This window comes from Nicotiana tomentosiformis, chromosome 2 (assembly GCF_000390325.3).
Source record: "Nicotiana tomentosiformis chromosome 2, ASM39032v3, whole genome shotgun sequence".
Lineage (NCBI taxonomy): Eukaryota > Viridiplantae > Streptophyta > Magnoliopsida > Solanales > Solanaceae > Nicotiana > Nicotiana tomentosiformis.
In genome coordinates, this window is record NC_090813.1 from 138293089 (window position 1) to 138307461 (window position 14373).

General features: G+C 36.0%; 2 protein-coding genes and 1 non-coding gene across 5 annotated transcripts; 1 reads left to right on the forward strand and 2 right to left on the reverse strand.

Annotated features, from left to right (window-relative positions):
• Positions 1 to 1705: 1705 nt before the first annotated feature.
• On the reverse strand, positions 1706 to 3183 carry LOC104107570 (uncharacterized). 2 transcript variants are annotated; one of them, XM_009616407.3, is made up of 3 exons: positions 2740 to 3183; positions 2068 to 2189; positions 1706 to 1977 (listed from the first exon to the last, which is right to left on the reverse strand). In XM_009616407.3, the coding sequence occupies exons 1-3, from the start codon at positions 2934 to 2936 to the stop codon at positions 1907 to 1909; spliced, it is 390 nt and encodes a 129-aa protein (XP_009614702.1). In that variant the 5' UTR covers positions 2937 to 3183; the 3' UTR covers positions 1706 to 1906. The 2 variants fall into 2 exon arrangements, with proteins under 2 accessions (XP_009614702.1, XP_018630133.1); XM_018774617.3 differs by having other exon boundaries at positions 2068 to 2171; positions 2740 to 3097.
• A 520-nt stretch (positions 3184 to 3703) lies between these two features.
• Positions 3704 to 3775, forward strand: TRNAE-UUC (transfer RNA glutamic acid (anticodon UUC)). The gene has a single exon. It is a non-coding gene; the product is annotated as a tRNA-Glu (tRNA).
• Positions 3776 to 4226: 451 nt separating this feature from the next.
• Positions 4227 to 13962, reverse strand: LOC104107571 (ATP-dependent DNA helicase DDM1-like). Of its 2 annotated transcripts, none has more exons than XM_009616408.4 (16): positions 13803 to 13962; positions 13516 to 13613; positions 12142 to 12405; positions 11960 to 12049; positions 11210 to 11556; positions 10878 to 11067; positions 10554 to 10729; positions 9513 to 9582; positions 9241 to 9430; positions 8654 to 8746; positions 8475 to 8569; positions 8265 to 8384; positions 6698 to 6817; positions 5239 to 5337; positions 5052 to 5159; positions 4227 to 4693 (listed from the first exon to the last, which is right to left on the reverse strand). In XM_009616408.4, exons 2-16 carry the CDS (start codon positions 13588 to 13590, stop codon positions 4454 to 4456), a joined length of 2277 nt encoding a protein of 758 aa, XP_009614703.2. In that variant the 5' UTR covers positions 13591 to 13613; positions 13803 to 13962; the 3' UTR covers positions 4227 to 4453. The 2 variants fall into 2 exon arrangements, with proteins under 2 accessions (XP_009614703.2, XP_033514922.2); XM_033659031.2 differs by having other exon boundaries at positions 11960 to 12046; positions 13803 to 13961.
• Between the last annotated feature and the right edge of the window lie 411 nt (positions 13963 to 14373).

Below are 14373 nucleotides of genomic sequence, written 5' to 3' on the forward strand. Positions count from 1 at the left end.
AAACTGATATGTGATCCGTATAATTTACCGCAAAAAACCCCCAAAAACGACACCCTTTTAAACCATTCTGCAATGATTTTGCGGTCTGGTCTGCATAATCAACTGTAGGATCATCCTCTCAAGCTGGTTCTTCTCACCACTGACCACTTTGCGATGCATTGTGCGATATACATTCCGCTGCGAACTTTTTATCCTTCAACCCTACGACGAACATTTTAACTTACTCTTGGCTTTACGGGACCCTACTTTTCATCGCTTAAAATTATTCATCCTCGCATGAGGGTTAGAGTCCGCCACAAACATCGAGCACGACTTGGATAATACATAAGCTCAGCGGTGCTCAATGCTTACTCTATACTTTTATTTCATATGCAACTTAACATATTTACAATCAGATAAATTGCTAAACGGGTAGCAACCTGCAAACATGGATACGTTTTACTGCTAATTTAGCCATTTAGTTTTGAAATAAGCATTTAACATGGCTTGCTTATGACTAGGTGAACGTCCCAAATCCAAGGATTAATTGACCTATGAATTTTCTATTACGCAACTCAACCACCGGCTTTGATTAATTACAAAAACACACATGAATATGGATGTGTTTGGTATGAAAGGAAAATATTTTGTTATGGTTGACTTCAACATTTTGTAAAATATTTTTTTCATGAACTCATTTTTCTCCAATTGGAGGAAAATATTTTTCCTATCAATAGAAAAAAAATATTTTTCAAAACTCTTTTTTCACCTTCCCCACCCTATTCACCATCCCCAATCCCACCCCCACACTCCACCCCCATCCCACCCCAACCTCCAACCCCACCCATCCTAAATAAAAATCCTACCCCATCCTAAATAAAAATATTATTAATAATACTTTCTTTTCATGTTATAGATTAAAAAAAAATACATTTCAACAAATAAATATTTTATTTTCATGATATAAAAAAATATTTTTTATTTTATTTTAACAAAAACAATACTTTGACGTAGAAAAAATATTGTCTTTCAAAATGAGTATTTTTTTTTCATGATGTAGAAAAAAAATTATTTATTTTAATAAAATAATTACTTTATTTTTATACTGTAGAAAGAGTACTTTCTTTTTCACTAAAAAAATACTTCCTTTATAATTATGGATCATAAATTTCAAAGTTGTTTTGCGTAAAAAAGTAAAGCAGCACATTAGTTCCTTTGAGTTTGTCTCAACCTTTCATTTAATATATCATTCCCGTATGCAATACCTCTTATTTAATCTTGCTATACGTCCAAGCCTTCTCCCATCGGTAGTTGGAAGCAGAACTGAAACTGGATATAACTGAAGGAAAGGCTATATAGGTACGATAGGAGGGTACGGTTAAGCAGGTAAGCGAAGGCTCTCTCTCTCGCTCTGTGGTCTTGTGTAAAGCCTTTCCGCCTATCTATTATTTTTTTTATCTTTATTCAAAGTAAGCAGATCGAAAGCACGAAAAGGAATGTCTTAGCGTGCCCTTACTCTAATTCGAAATCCGTCTCTTTCTTTCTATTCTAATTCCTCAAGTGATAAAACCACATTTTGTTTCGTACCAAACACACCATATGTAAACAAACGGTTTAAATGCAAATCTCCAAACAATGTTCAGATACTACTTATTTGGCGAATTAATCCGCTCGGCAACATGAGTTCCATCCAAATTGTACAACATTCAAAATTATAAACCGCAAATTAGTGAAAGAATTTATATGAACGAGTTAGGTAAAAACCTCTAGCATTCACACACTCTGAAACAGGAGTGCAATTTACATACTAAAGCTTAATACTAGGGAAAAGGGAAGGAGGATATATCGCATATTAAATAAGGTAGGCAGGGAATTTTCTCTGTCACCGACTAGAAGTAATTAAACTAAACAGGAATGGCAATTTTCTTCAAGCTGCTTGACGCTGATTACGTGCCTTCTCCTTCTCTTTGACTTCACTTCCTTGATTAGTATCATACTCTATTTTCATCAGCAATTTAACATCAGAGGACATATTAAGAGCAAGAAGATTAATATAGAACATAAACCATTTAAGTTTAAGTAATTTACCAGGGGCTTTTCCATGGGTTATCTTTTCCTCATCCTCTTTGTTTCCTCCATAGATGCCTCCAAAACCTTCTTCATCCGATCTCGTCGCATATCCATCTCCAAAGCTGCTCGACATTGTGTCCCTTCAATCCAATAAATACGAATTACACTCTTGGTAATGTCCAAACACTCAAAATAGAGACCCAAAAAAAAAAGGGAAAAAACACAAAGGGCATGACTTGTCCGCACCACAGATAAAGGCACATCTAGAATCATAAAACATGGATCAAAAACTTTCACTACCACATATACATTTTCTTATAGAAGTTTCAATAGTAGTACTAGTACATACTAGTAGTATTTTTCATGTGTATCGCAATCCTTTTATTCTTTTATAAACTCCTTGGAACGGAAGCCTTCCTGACATAACCGGAAAAGTTGTTGTCACGTGAACAGGGTTCAAGCCGCGAAAATCCTACATTAATGCTAGGTACAATGGACCTTGTGGTCCGGCAGTTATGAGGTTAGTGCACCGGACTCTGCCTTTTATAAACTTGTTGTCAAATCAAAAACAGAAAGAAAGGAAAAGGGATGGAGTACAAATTAAGGCAGAGAAAATGATTGTTCCTAGAAAATACTAGGTACATCTAGCAGGGCAGTTTTACTGAAAAAGAAAAACGCAAGGAAACTTACGCAGCTTTGTGCTCTGCTTCGTCTGCAGGTTTCTTAGTTTGACCCATCTTGTTGCTGTTGTCTGGTTGTCCAGACGAGGTTACGACTTGTCTGAATCTGATTTCAGAGGACTTTCGACCAATATGGTAAGGCAAAGGGTTTGAGAATACAGCCGGTGGTTGTGCTCTAATTGTGGCTAATCTTATTGCGTTGATCATCTTCAAGTTCGATTCTTTGATAATTCGATTTATATTATAGCAGTTTAGAAGTGTATGTATAAAAGGGGACGAAAATGATGATGAAATGGTGATCTGTTTCAACAGAACAGAGTGAATTTTGTCCTGGTCTTGCTCTGGACATGAACTCTAAGGTTTCTCGTAGCTTCCCACGTATGGTTTGTTTTTGACAAGTGTGTCCGCTCGAATTATTTACATGTGGCCACCTAAGTTTATTTCTTTGTATTGCATGACACGTATAGACTCATCGTTTCAGATTTAATAGTTTACTTCATCCTTGTTTTTTTTAAGATTAAGATACTGTAATAGATAAAATACTTTATTTTCAAAATTCAAATTAATAGGACTTACGTAATCTCAATAAATAGACAAGAGTGGGTTGGTTAAAACCCTTCACTTCCAATCAAGAGGTTGTGAGTTTGAGTCACCCCAAGAGCAAGGTGAAAAATTTTTGGAGGGAAGGAGCCGAGGGTCTATCGGAAACAGCCTCTCTACCCTTGGCTAGGGAAATCTCGATAAATAATTAAATGGCGTGCTCATTTAAAAGATCATTTAAAGACTTAATAATGAAAATTCTTTGGATTAAAAATATAATCATAATATAAAAATTTCTACATCCCTATCCTTGAGAAAACATTGAAAATCCACCTTTGTCTACCTTGAGTTGCTGTCAATATTTTTCATATGTATTGTTGAATTTGCCTCTGTTTGTGCTTCTTTTATAATTGTACATCAGTGACTACTAACAATCCGTTATCGTCCAGCGGTTAGGATATCTGGCTTTCACCCAGGAGACCCGGGTTCGATTCCCGGTAACGGAAATTGTTTTTCGTCATAAAAATGATAGAAACATATCTCCGGTGGCGCTTTCCTCTCTCGTTTGCATTTTTGCTTTTTTCCCCTTTTTGGCTTGAACCACCTTATTCCATTTGATCTCCCAGACATAAAAAGGGACTAGTTTGGCCTTCTTTGTAGTTTGATAATCAAGTTCCCTACTATTTCTCTAAATACTAAATACACCTTAGATGAGCGTAGCAGCCATGTCAGCTCATTAAGGAAAGTAAATTATTTCCTACCATAAATTTGTCCCTTCCATTCGAGAAGTTCTCTGATCACAGTGGCAAATCCAACCCAGCCAGCCTGCACAGGTTCCTTCTGAAGATGCTAACTACAGAAAGGGGTTAAGAGCTTTGGGTGTGTAGTGCATGGAATGGTAACATTATGCTGACCCAGAAGGTAATTCTAATAAAATGAAATAAAAGAAAATGGTGCTAGGAAAAACACATGGAACATAGTCATCAATTTAAGAAAAATAATCTGCAAATATGATAAAGATTTACAGAATGCTGCCAATGTTACCATTAGGTACTTCAATGCACAACTATGTGCTCCTAAACCATAAATTTGCAAAATTAGATTAACTTAATCAACATTGTGCAGCTCCCAAAAACATCTAATTTCTGCAAATATAGCATATAGCAGGCTGATGAGTCAATTTATCAGCTGTTGAGCGTAGAAAGCATGCCTCCAGTTGCAGTTGGAATAACAACTTCCCAACCAGGTCCTTTAAGAGGAAGGGCATTTACACTTGATTCAGGGCTAACATCTTCACTTGGAGGACCAGCAAGTAAATCACTTCGATCTAAAACCCTCTGTAGATCCTCATCACTAATATCCGTCTGCACTAACTTGTCCTCTTCGCTATCTTCATCTCTCAAAAGCGCCAACAAGTCCTCTTCCTGATACACAAGAATCACTATTAGCAAAAATCACCAGCTACTTTCTTCTACTTCACTACCAAAGATTATCCAATCCATTTCATTATCACAGGATTAATAACGTGCAAGAAAAATGACGGTTACATGGACAACAAAATGCTTTTCACTGGAACTACGGTAGCATAACTAATTGGCACACCAAGCTACGACTGTTTTTTCCCGCTGAATCAAAGAATGAAAAACCATTCACACCAATGTAGGCAATGTTATAAAAACGTACACTATTTAAAGGATGTCAAATTCAATTACAACCAGAGAAAACAACTCACTGCTACACATAAAAGAAAAGGAGCATCTTGCAGGGGTAAGAAACACAAACCTCCATGATATCTGTAGTAGGCTTATTTCTTTCTTGCTTAAACTGTCCTTTTCCAATCACTACATGCTCAAGCTTCAACTTGCTGAAAGCTCTTTTGAGGATTCGACCCTAAAGCGCACATTTACCTCATTAGAAAAGAGTATAAAGAGCTGCTAAGATGTAGTTTTAGAAACAGACTGAATAGTACCTCCACCGAGAGAGCAGTTGCAAGCCTATAAACATGAACAGGTTTTGTCTGACCTATTCTATGACACCTATCCATAGCCTGTAGATCCATTTGGGGATTCTGAAAACAGAAGTGCAAATTACTGATTGATCTAACTGGCCATCCAAATAGTAAGTAAAAGAACAGAATATGAATGAAAGAAATATGTGGAAACGTTGCTTCTGAAGTGAGAAGGATTCAAGCACAGCATATCAATGAAGTGATCCTATATGAAGAGGCAAGGCAACATGCAGTAAGAACTTGTGATAACTTTGTTTCAAACGAACTCCACTTAAGTGGCATATCACCACACTGTCGTATCAAATAAGATGATCAAGTGGATCGTAAATCCAGTAGTTTCCTAACCACCCCACCCCCAAACATAAGGCGAGCGATTATACAAGCTTGATACTTAAACTTGCTTCTTCATGCTGAAATCATACCATTTTCTGGAAGTGGTCCCATTATGCATGTGTTTTCAGTTTAGTAATATCACGATATCGTATAACAATTACACTTCAATCCCAAACTAGTAAGGTTCGGCTATATAAATCCTCAAATATACATTCCACTCCATGATTCTAACACTCGATGATTAAGGATTGTCTAGATCTCATACTTACCTCTTCACTGACATACAATTTCTAACAAACTAAAAATATTCCAGCCAAGCACGAGACCTAATGTAAGGTACCAAAAATGACTAAATATTAATCCTAATTAATTGTTACTGCCTACATTAGAACTTCCATTGTGTTCTGACTTTCACTAAGTCCACATGAATTTCGAGAGGTTCCCTCCATGAGATTTTATGTCTAGCTCATTCATTTTTGACATCTTCAGAAAATATGGTGTCATCAAGTGGCCAGTGCACTTGAAAGTCAATATAGAATATGACCAAACCATCTAGGTGAACTACTCTCATTTTTCCCCTTAACAATGAGAGTATTTCTATGACTTACTCAGCATTATTAGTCTTACAACCATCCTATCGAAGTTATCTTTCACTTAATTAGGTATATCTCTGTCAGCTACCACATAAGAATATTCATGTAGCACTCATCTATTTCAGCTATCCTATTTAATTCGACATGTTACATCTAAGTCTATCATGCTTTTCTCCTGAAAATTTCAGCCTAAAAAACTGGATTGTCTGCATTAGGCATCGCAATCTCATCTAATCTCAACTCAATTTAATTCTTCTTACGCTAGCAGATCTTACAGCACACATGCTCTTACTTATACTTATCCTTAAGACCTTACTCTCTAGAGTGTCATTGGTAATAACATTATTCTTTACCCTAAACAAAACGATTCGGCAGTGCCTGTAAAATTGCATGTTACATACTTACATCACCTTAATTGTTAGTATTGATAAACTGTCATCTAGCCACATAAAAGGATGGAAACAAAGGATATCAGAGGAGGCACAGGAAGGTACCCAGTCACTGTCATATAAAATGCAGGTGTCTGCAGCAGTAAGATTAATGCCAAGGCCACCAGCTCTAGTGCTCAGAAGAAATATCCTGCAGTCACTGTTAACATCATTGAACTCCTTGATCTGTTCAGAGCAACAAGCGATTATAATCAGATTTTTTACTTAATAAAAAAAGGGTATAATCAGGTCAACTTAATCAAAAGCTTCCAGATAACCTAGTTTTTTAATGCTCCCTCCCAGCCAATTTACTTAACCAGTTCAAATATTATTATTTGTTATCATGACGAAGTCCTTTTTTTTAGATTAGTATTATCAATTTGAATCATATCGATGAAAAACCATGCCACTTCAGGACAAAGGATTTAAAAGTGAGACCAAGTAAATTGCAAGGCGGGGAGCGGTTTACATACAATAAAGAAGAAAGAAGTAACTTTCAGTCCAAAAAGAATACATAACCAACGCATCCATGAACCTCACTGATTCTGCCAAATGCGAATACTTGAATGGGAAATCTACACTGTATGCCTACTGGAAACACTAGTTACCACCATATATAATTAAAATATTTATTTTACCCTGTATACTTACTTTATAAATTTATTTTGCCCTGTATACCTATTGTATTCCAAAATAAAATATTATGTATTTTAAAGTAGAATATTGTGATATGTTTGGTTTAGATATTGTATTCCAAATTAGAATACTATAGTATGGTTGGTTTGAATATTGTATTCCAAATTTAAAAATTGTGGAATGTTTGGTGTGAATATTGTATTCTAAATTAGAAAATTTTGGTATGTTTGGTTTGGATACTGTATTCCCAATTGAAATAATATAGTATGTTTGGTTTGAATATTGTATTCCAAATTAAAAAATTTGGAATGTTTGATTTGAATACTGTATTCTAAATTAGAAAATTGTGGATACTGTAGTATGTTTGGTTTGAATAATGCATTCTAAATTAAAAAATTATGATATTTTAGTTTGGATATTGTATTCCAAATTAGAGTGTTGCGGTATGTTTAGTTTGAATATTGTATTCCAAATTAGAATATTGTGGTAACTATTTGGTTTAAATAATGTATTCCAAATTAGAATATTATAGTATATTTCAGAAGATGTAGGAAGATTTAGAGGTATATTTTAATACTTTTGAGATATTTGATGTAATTTTAAAACTTAGGTATATTATGAAAGTGGGTCTTACAAATGGGTGTACCATGAAACTTTCCCTACTCGAATTCAACATCCAATAACAAGATCTGAAGTCAGGACGTAGGCAGAAACCTATATGATAAGACTGACCAGTAATAGTACTATATCATCAGGTTTCTTCCTCAGCCGCAATGAAGTTCTATACACAAGTAGCGTTCTGGAGAACCAGAAGATAATAGACAGACGTTCAGGAATCATTGTGTAGCCAATGTTCTCATATTATTGCAACTAGCAGTTAAAGAGCCCGAGATTCATAAAACAATTGACATCAATGAGCAGCGAAAATGATACGAGGCACAAAAGGAAGCTAATAAACAACATACTCAATCTCCATAACAATCGAAGTACCAATCACCTGTCTTTTTCTTTCATCCAATTTCACGCTGCCATCAATTCTACGAACATCAAAGCCCTTTTCACTAAAATAGTAATCCATTATGTCAAGTACTTTAGTCCACTGAGAGAATATCAGCACCTGTAGGGACAAAAAGTAAAAAATAATAGAAAAAGTTTCAGCAAGGTGGGGCACACAGAAAAGCAAAATGAAGCGCTGAACAACACATACTTTGTGCTTGCGAGCAAACAGTTCTGACAAAAGCCTGTCCAGTAAGCGGAACTTGCCACATTGCCCAACTATTTGTTCTACAGGTGGATAACAAACTGCCAACGAAATGACAAAATGTAAAGCCATTGTCAACACACCTCATCACAAATAATCAGTTCAAAAAACCATAAGCCACATACAAGAACCGTCAAATGCAGACTCCAAGAGGTCAGGATGATTGCAATTTTTGCGAAGTTGAATCATCAAATTAGTGAGATATTTAAAACCATGCCCTGCACATTCAGAAAATGAACTTTAATACTGCAAACCCTGAAATGTCATGAAGATATCCACCCATGTAGAAAATGGTAATAAAAAGAAATTGCTTCACAGTATAACCCACAAGATGAATGCATTCAAGCTAAACAACAGACGCCATAATCAAGCTAGACAGGATAGATTTTATTTATGTATAATCATAACTAAATTCGAGTACAATCAATATCTGCTTGCCAGTTGAGAAAACATTTGAAGTTCTATACAAACAAATATATTAAATTTACCATTGACAATCTAATTTCCCTTTTAAAAACAAAGTATTTGTCGGAGAATGGAACCTTGGATCCATCAACGCTTCAGTAGCAATTAAGAGAGCAAAAATTGGTTAAGAAAGTGCAACTGTCGGATAGAGGATATGGAACTGAAATCTTAAATCAAATGAGAAAAAAAGACACTTATTTCTGTCAGAAGTAGATACTTAAGATATTTATACAAGTATGCTAATTACCGCGGGACATGTTCTCAAGCAAATAACCCTCCAATGTCCTGTTAATTAGATGGTCCTGGAACTTTTTCTGGTGCTCAGTCATGGTAGCATATAAAATTATCTCTTTCTTTCGGGGAAGCATTTGTTCAACATCTACTTTCAATCTCCGAAGGAGAAAAGGACGTAAAATTGCATGGAGTTTCGTAACAACCTGCAATTACGACAGTCGTAATCAAATATCAGCTACAATAAAATGGAAAAGAAATGGCAATACTATTGAACAACAATCATACTTGTGCCCTCCTTTTCTCTTCCATTTCTTCCTTTTGGGCTTCATTTCCGCACTTCCCAGCTAGGTCAAACCTGATATACAAATAGAAACCAGGTTATCGTTTCATACTAAATTCTTTACACCACCATTTGAGGAGAAGAGTGAGTTAAGTGTTCCAAATGATACTGTGAACTAGGATAAGGGAAGTGCATCACATTCTCCGCTACGAACTCTGATAAGAACCAGTACAATTACCCAGATATTTGTGACTAGTCTACCCCTAAGTTGCTCGAACTCTTCGATTTTGGTGCCGTCCCCGTCCCGATACGAGTTAACAGGGACGGGAGCGGGATACGTCCCGGATTCGGTCAAATGACTTCGGACACTTTGACCGTAGTCCATCGACAAATTTGGGAGAAAAATTGAGATTTTGATTTCTCAAAATCAAAAATAAAACAGATTTAGGAGAATGAAAGAATAATGTCCATCTTGGAGAATGAAAGATTGAATTCTACAATATTCATGTAAGTTTTTCACAGAATATCTCTCAAAATTTACAATATTTTATAGTTCTATTTTTTATTAGCCGAATCCCCGCACCCATATCCATATCCGAATCTGCACCCCCGAATCTTAAAATTTAGATTCTGCCGAATCCGATACTCGGATCCGTCCCCGTATCGGATACCCGCACCCGAATCTAAGCAACTTAGGTCTACCCTATGTGTTAGGCATAGAATGGAAACCAATATAGAACCGTCTGCTTCACTTGATCTGCCATTTTTACAATTTGGTTTCACCACATATGTACTGCATTTCTTCTGAAAACTATGGTCAATACATTAACCATCAATACCAATGTGTGGAACTTCAGAATTCAGGGCAGTAATAACCCAGACAAGAGAGCCAAATCATTTGCAGGATGAAGATGAAAACTTTGCTAGCAAGTTAGGCACATTACAAGAAAATAACATGACCAGCATAAATTAAAATTAAGAAACAGTTAGCCGTCAAAACAAGCACTTCAAGAAAAATGGTGAGAATGGCCTAATCAGCTGCTTACCATGACTCAAATTCTTCTAAGGAAGAAAATATATCTGGTAAGATGAAATTTAACAATGACCACAACTCAGCTAAGTTGTTCTGCAGAGGTGTTCCAGTTAATAGAAGCTTGTTTTCAATCGGCAGCAGCTTAAGTTCCCTGAACAGTTTGCACTTTGAGTTCTTTAACCTGTGCCCCTTGGAAAGAACCAATAAACAAAATATCAGCATGAAATACAGACGAATTGCCTTTTAAGTTAAGGCATAAACCTGTAGATTAAAAATTAAAACACAGTAGTATAAATATAAGTTCAAGGATAAAGAGTAAACTCTAAATCAGATGTACCTCATCAACCACAAGATACTTCCAATGATAATGCCTCAGGTATTTCTTGGCATCACTCATCGCAATCTCATAAGAAGTAACTACAATGGGAAATTTGGGACCTATGGACCTCGGCATGTGCTTCCTCCTTAACTCATCTCTTTGTTTCTTGTCTCCATGGTAGATGATTGTATTAATTGATGGGACAAACCTATCAAGCACAAGAAAATGATGATTTTTGGCCCTTTGGTTGCAGACTAATAACAGAAGACTGAATACAAAATGACTCACCTGCATCAACTAGACACAAATAGCACTTCTACTAATTGCACAAAATGAGGATAATAATGTACCTTTCTATCTCATTCACCCAATTTGAAAGAGTTGAAAGGGGGGCGATGACCAAATAAGGCCCATCTAACCCATTTCCCTTTAAATGTGCAAGAAAAGCAATAGTTTGAATGGTCTTTCCAAGTCCCATCTGATCAGCTAGAATCCCATTCAACCCATTTTGCCATAATGAAATCAACCACTTGACACCCTTCAGTTGATAAGACTTCAACTTTCCACCAGTCAGCAAGGGCACAAGTTCAGCCTGCTCCTTCTCAACTCTCTCCTCCTCTGTGAGGGTTGAATCCTCAATACAACCACCTTCTTTAGATCTTGAAAGCATGGCAGCAACAGCTCTCTTGGCCTTCTTCTGCATAGACATGTGAAACTGTTTCACAGAATGGAAGAAGGGAAACAACTGACAAGATGCATAGAAACTCACTAGCCCATCCAACAAAAAAGAAACACTAGCTCCAGTAAAGCTCTCAAATTAACTTTGAGCCTCGAAACATCAAAAACTAAAGACTTCCGGAATCAGGCAAGTGATATTCAAAAGCCATACAAAACAATAAGTTTACAATTCTTGCAAGAGAGAAAGGAAAAGTTAAATAGCGATTGAAAGGTAATAATAGAACTCACCCAATCAAAATGTCATGTTCCCAATATCTAAGAATACTTAACTAATTAACTGAGGTTCTTTGCATAATGATACAAAAGATGGGGAAAAACTTTAATATACACCCATTTTCTAAGGAGGACAAGAGAAGGAATACATTATTATAACTTGTGGATGCCTTTCTTTTTGTGCCACGACCCCTCTTCTTGTCTTTACCACTTTCTTCTTCATCTTCCACTCCATTCTGCTAGTGAAAACGCAGAAATGAACTGGGTTAGCAAAGTAGTGACGACTTTTTGCACTCAACAGTCAAGATTCTTCATGGAAACAAGGATATACCACTGTGATGTTATCCATCTTCTCCAGCAGGAACTCTGAATAAAGTTGGGTCTGTGTAAGAAGCTCGTCCAACTTACTAAATTGAAGGTCATTCAAGTTGGGGGCCTCTTTGGGCTCATTTACTTCTTCCTCCTTTACACGTGCTTTCATCAAGTTTTCCTCTTCCTTCGCCATGGATTCAGATAAAAGAGAGACATCCCCATTTTTTGCATCAAGAAATACTTCATCCTCCAATTTGACAGATACCTCCTCTTTGCATGTATCCTTCAAGTTGAGAATACACAGATGTAATGCAAAAGTAAAATCTGAATGAAATTTTTCTAAGCATCCCTCCGAGCCAGCAACTGGCATTCGGACAAGGAAACAAAGATATTATTAGTTAGAAGCTTAAGAAAAAACATCTAACATGGAAATCAGCAAAATTAAAGGCCAAACACAATTCCATTTCCAACCCAAACAAATCACATTTACCCTCAAACTGTAACATGTACAAACTTTAAAACCCTATCAACAAGGTGTATACGGATCAAGTACATCAATAAGAAATAATTGGTAAATCGCCGAAGCAGTTGGCACGTGACTCAAACACATAAACTCAAAGTCTTGCTTTGATTAGTTTTCAAGAATCAATATGTTGTCACTCTCGTCTTATCCAATTACCTAGCTTTTAAAAAAGCATGTTAACAAAACCACATGACATTGGTACTAATGACAAGTAGAGTAAAATATCACACCATACAAATCATTTCTTTACATTTGCACATTCTAGTACCTACTGCAGCCATATGACTCTATAACCCACCCATCCACCCCCACCCTGAAAAGAAAGCTAGATTCCTTCAAAATTAGCTTAAAGGGTTGTTTGCCACCCCCCACCCAAAAAACAAAAGAAACTTTATCAGCTTTTACCGATAATCGACAGTAACAACACAATGCAATTTTTTCTCATTCCAGTATCTTTTTTTATGACCGAGAAATTTGTCCTAGGCCAACCTTTAGGACCAACTGCATCCTTCGAAACTTGGGGATAATGGGTCTGCCCCTCTACCCTTCTCCACTTAAATACGATACATAGTTTTTTTTTCTCATTCCAGTATCTTACTTCTACTTCCCCACTAAGATGGGACTACATTACACGATGAAGACACAACAAAGAGTAATAAGTTTCAAAAGCTTAAAAACTTAACTACTAGTCGCAGTACCTAAAGGTGAAAGCCATCAGCAAGAAGCAACAATTAAAACTAAGCCTCAATCCCAGACTAATCGGGTTCCAATTATATGAATCCTCTATATCCATTCTGCTCTATTTTGGTTCATTTAATTCAAATACTCAGTTATACAAGTAATCAACGAAAATAAAAAAAAGCAATATACCTCATCTGCGAGGACGGAAACAGGAGAATCCGTTTTAGTAACGTCCTTCACTCCGTTATCTGCGTCAGCAACCATCTCACTGTCCAAACCCTAAGCTCCTAAAAAACAATTCTTTACCAAATCAGCGAAAAGTTTCATTAAACAAATACTTTAGCAACTCGAACAAACACCTCTTTTTCTATCTCTCGGATAAAAGGAATCAAAATACGAAGACTGAAATCTAACAAAAATATTCAGAAAATAGCGCATAATGACGAAAAAAATTTGGAAAAGAAAAAGGAATATACCTATTCAACTTCTAGTATGAACGTAGAGGAAAATCGGAATGAATGGAAGAGACGAAGAGATTCAAAGAGAATGGGCGGTAATGAAAATGGAGTAGAGTAGGGAATTTTGCAGCAGAATACTGCTCCTATTTGGGGAGTGTGCGCGCGTGGGTGTGGGGTTTAATATTTACTATGTGTTCTTTCCATGCCGTGCAGGAGAGACCAAATGGGCGGGAAATCGATGCTATGAAATTGCCCTGCGAAGTTTCATGTAATATCGAAATTAGGATTGGAGGGCGTCTGTTGCTGAGGCGTTTGAATTGTGTTTCTCCCTGTTGTAGCAATTTTGAGTTGGAATTATTTATTTACTGTGGTTATATGATAAACTAGTGTTATATCCGGGCGGGACAAACTTAAAGAATCTTATAATATTATGATCTAATTATTATAATATTTTAATAAATTTTAGTTGCTGTTTTATTTTTAATACAGTGTGCAAAAATATAATAAAATTTATATAATTGAAGGATACACATCATATGATAATTAAATAAATAATTTATTTCTTATTTTATTTTTATTAAATTAGCAA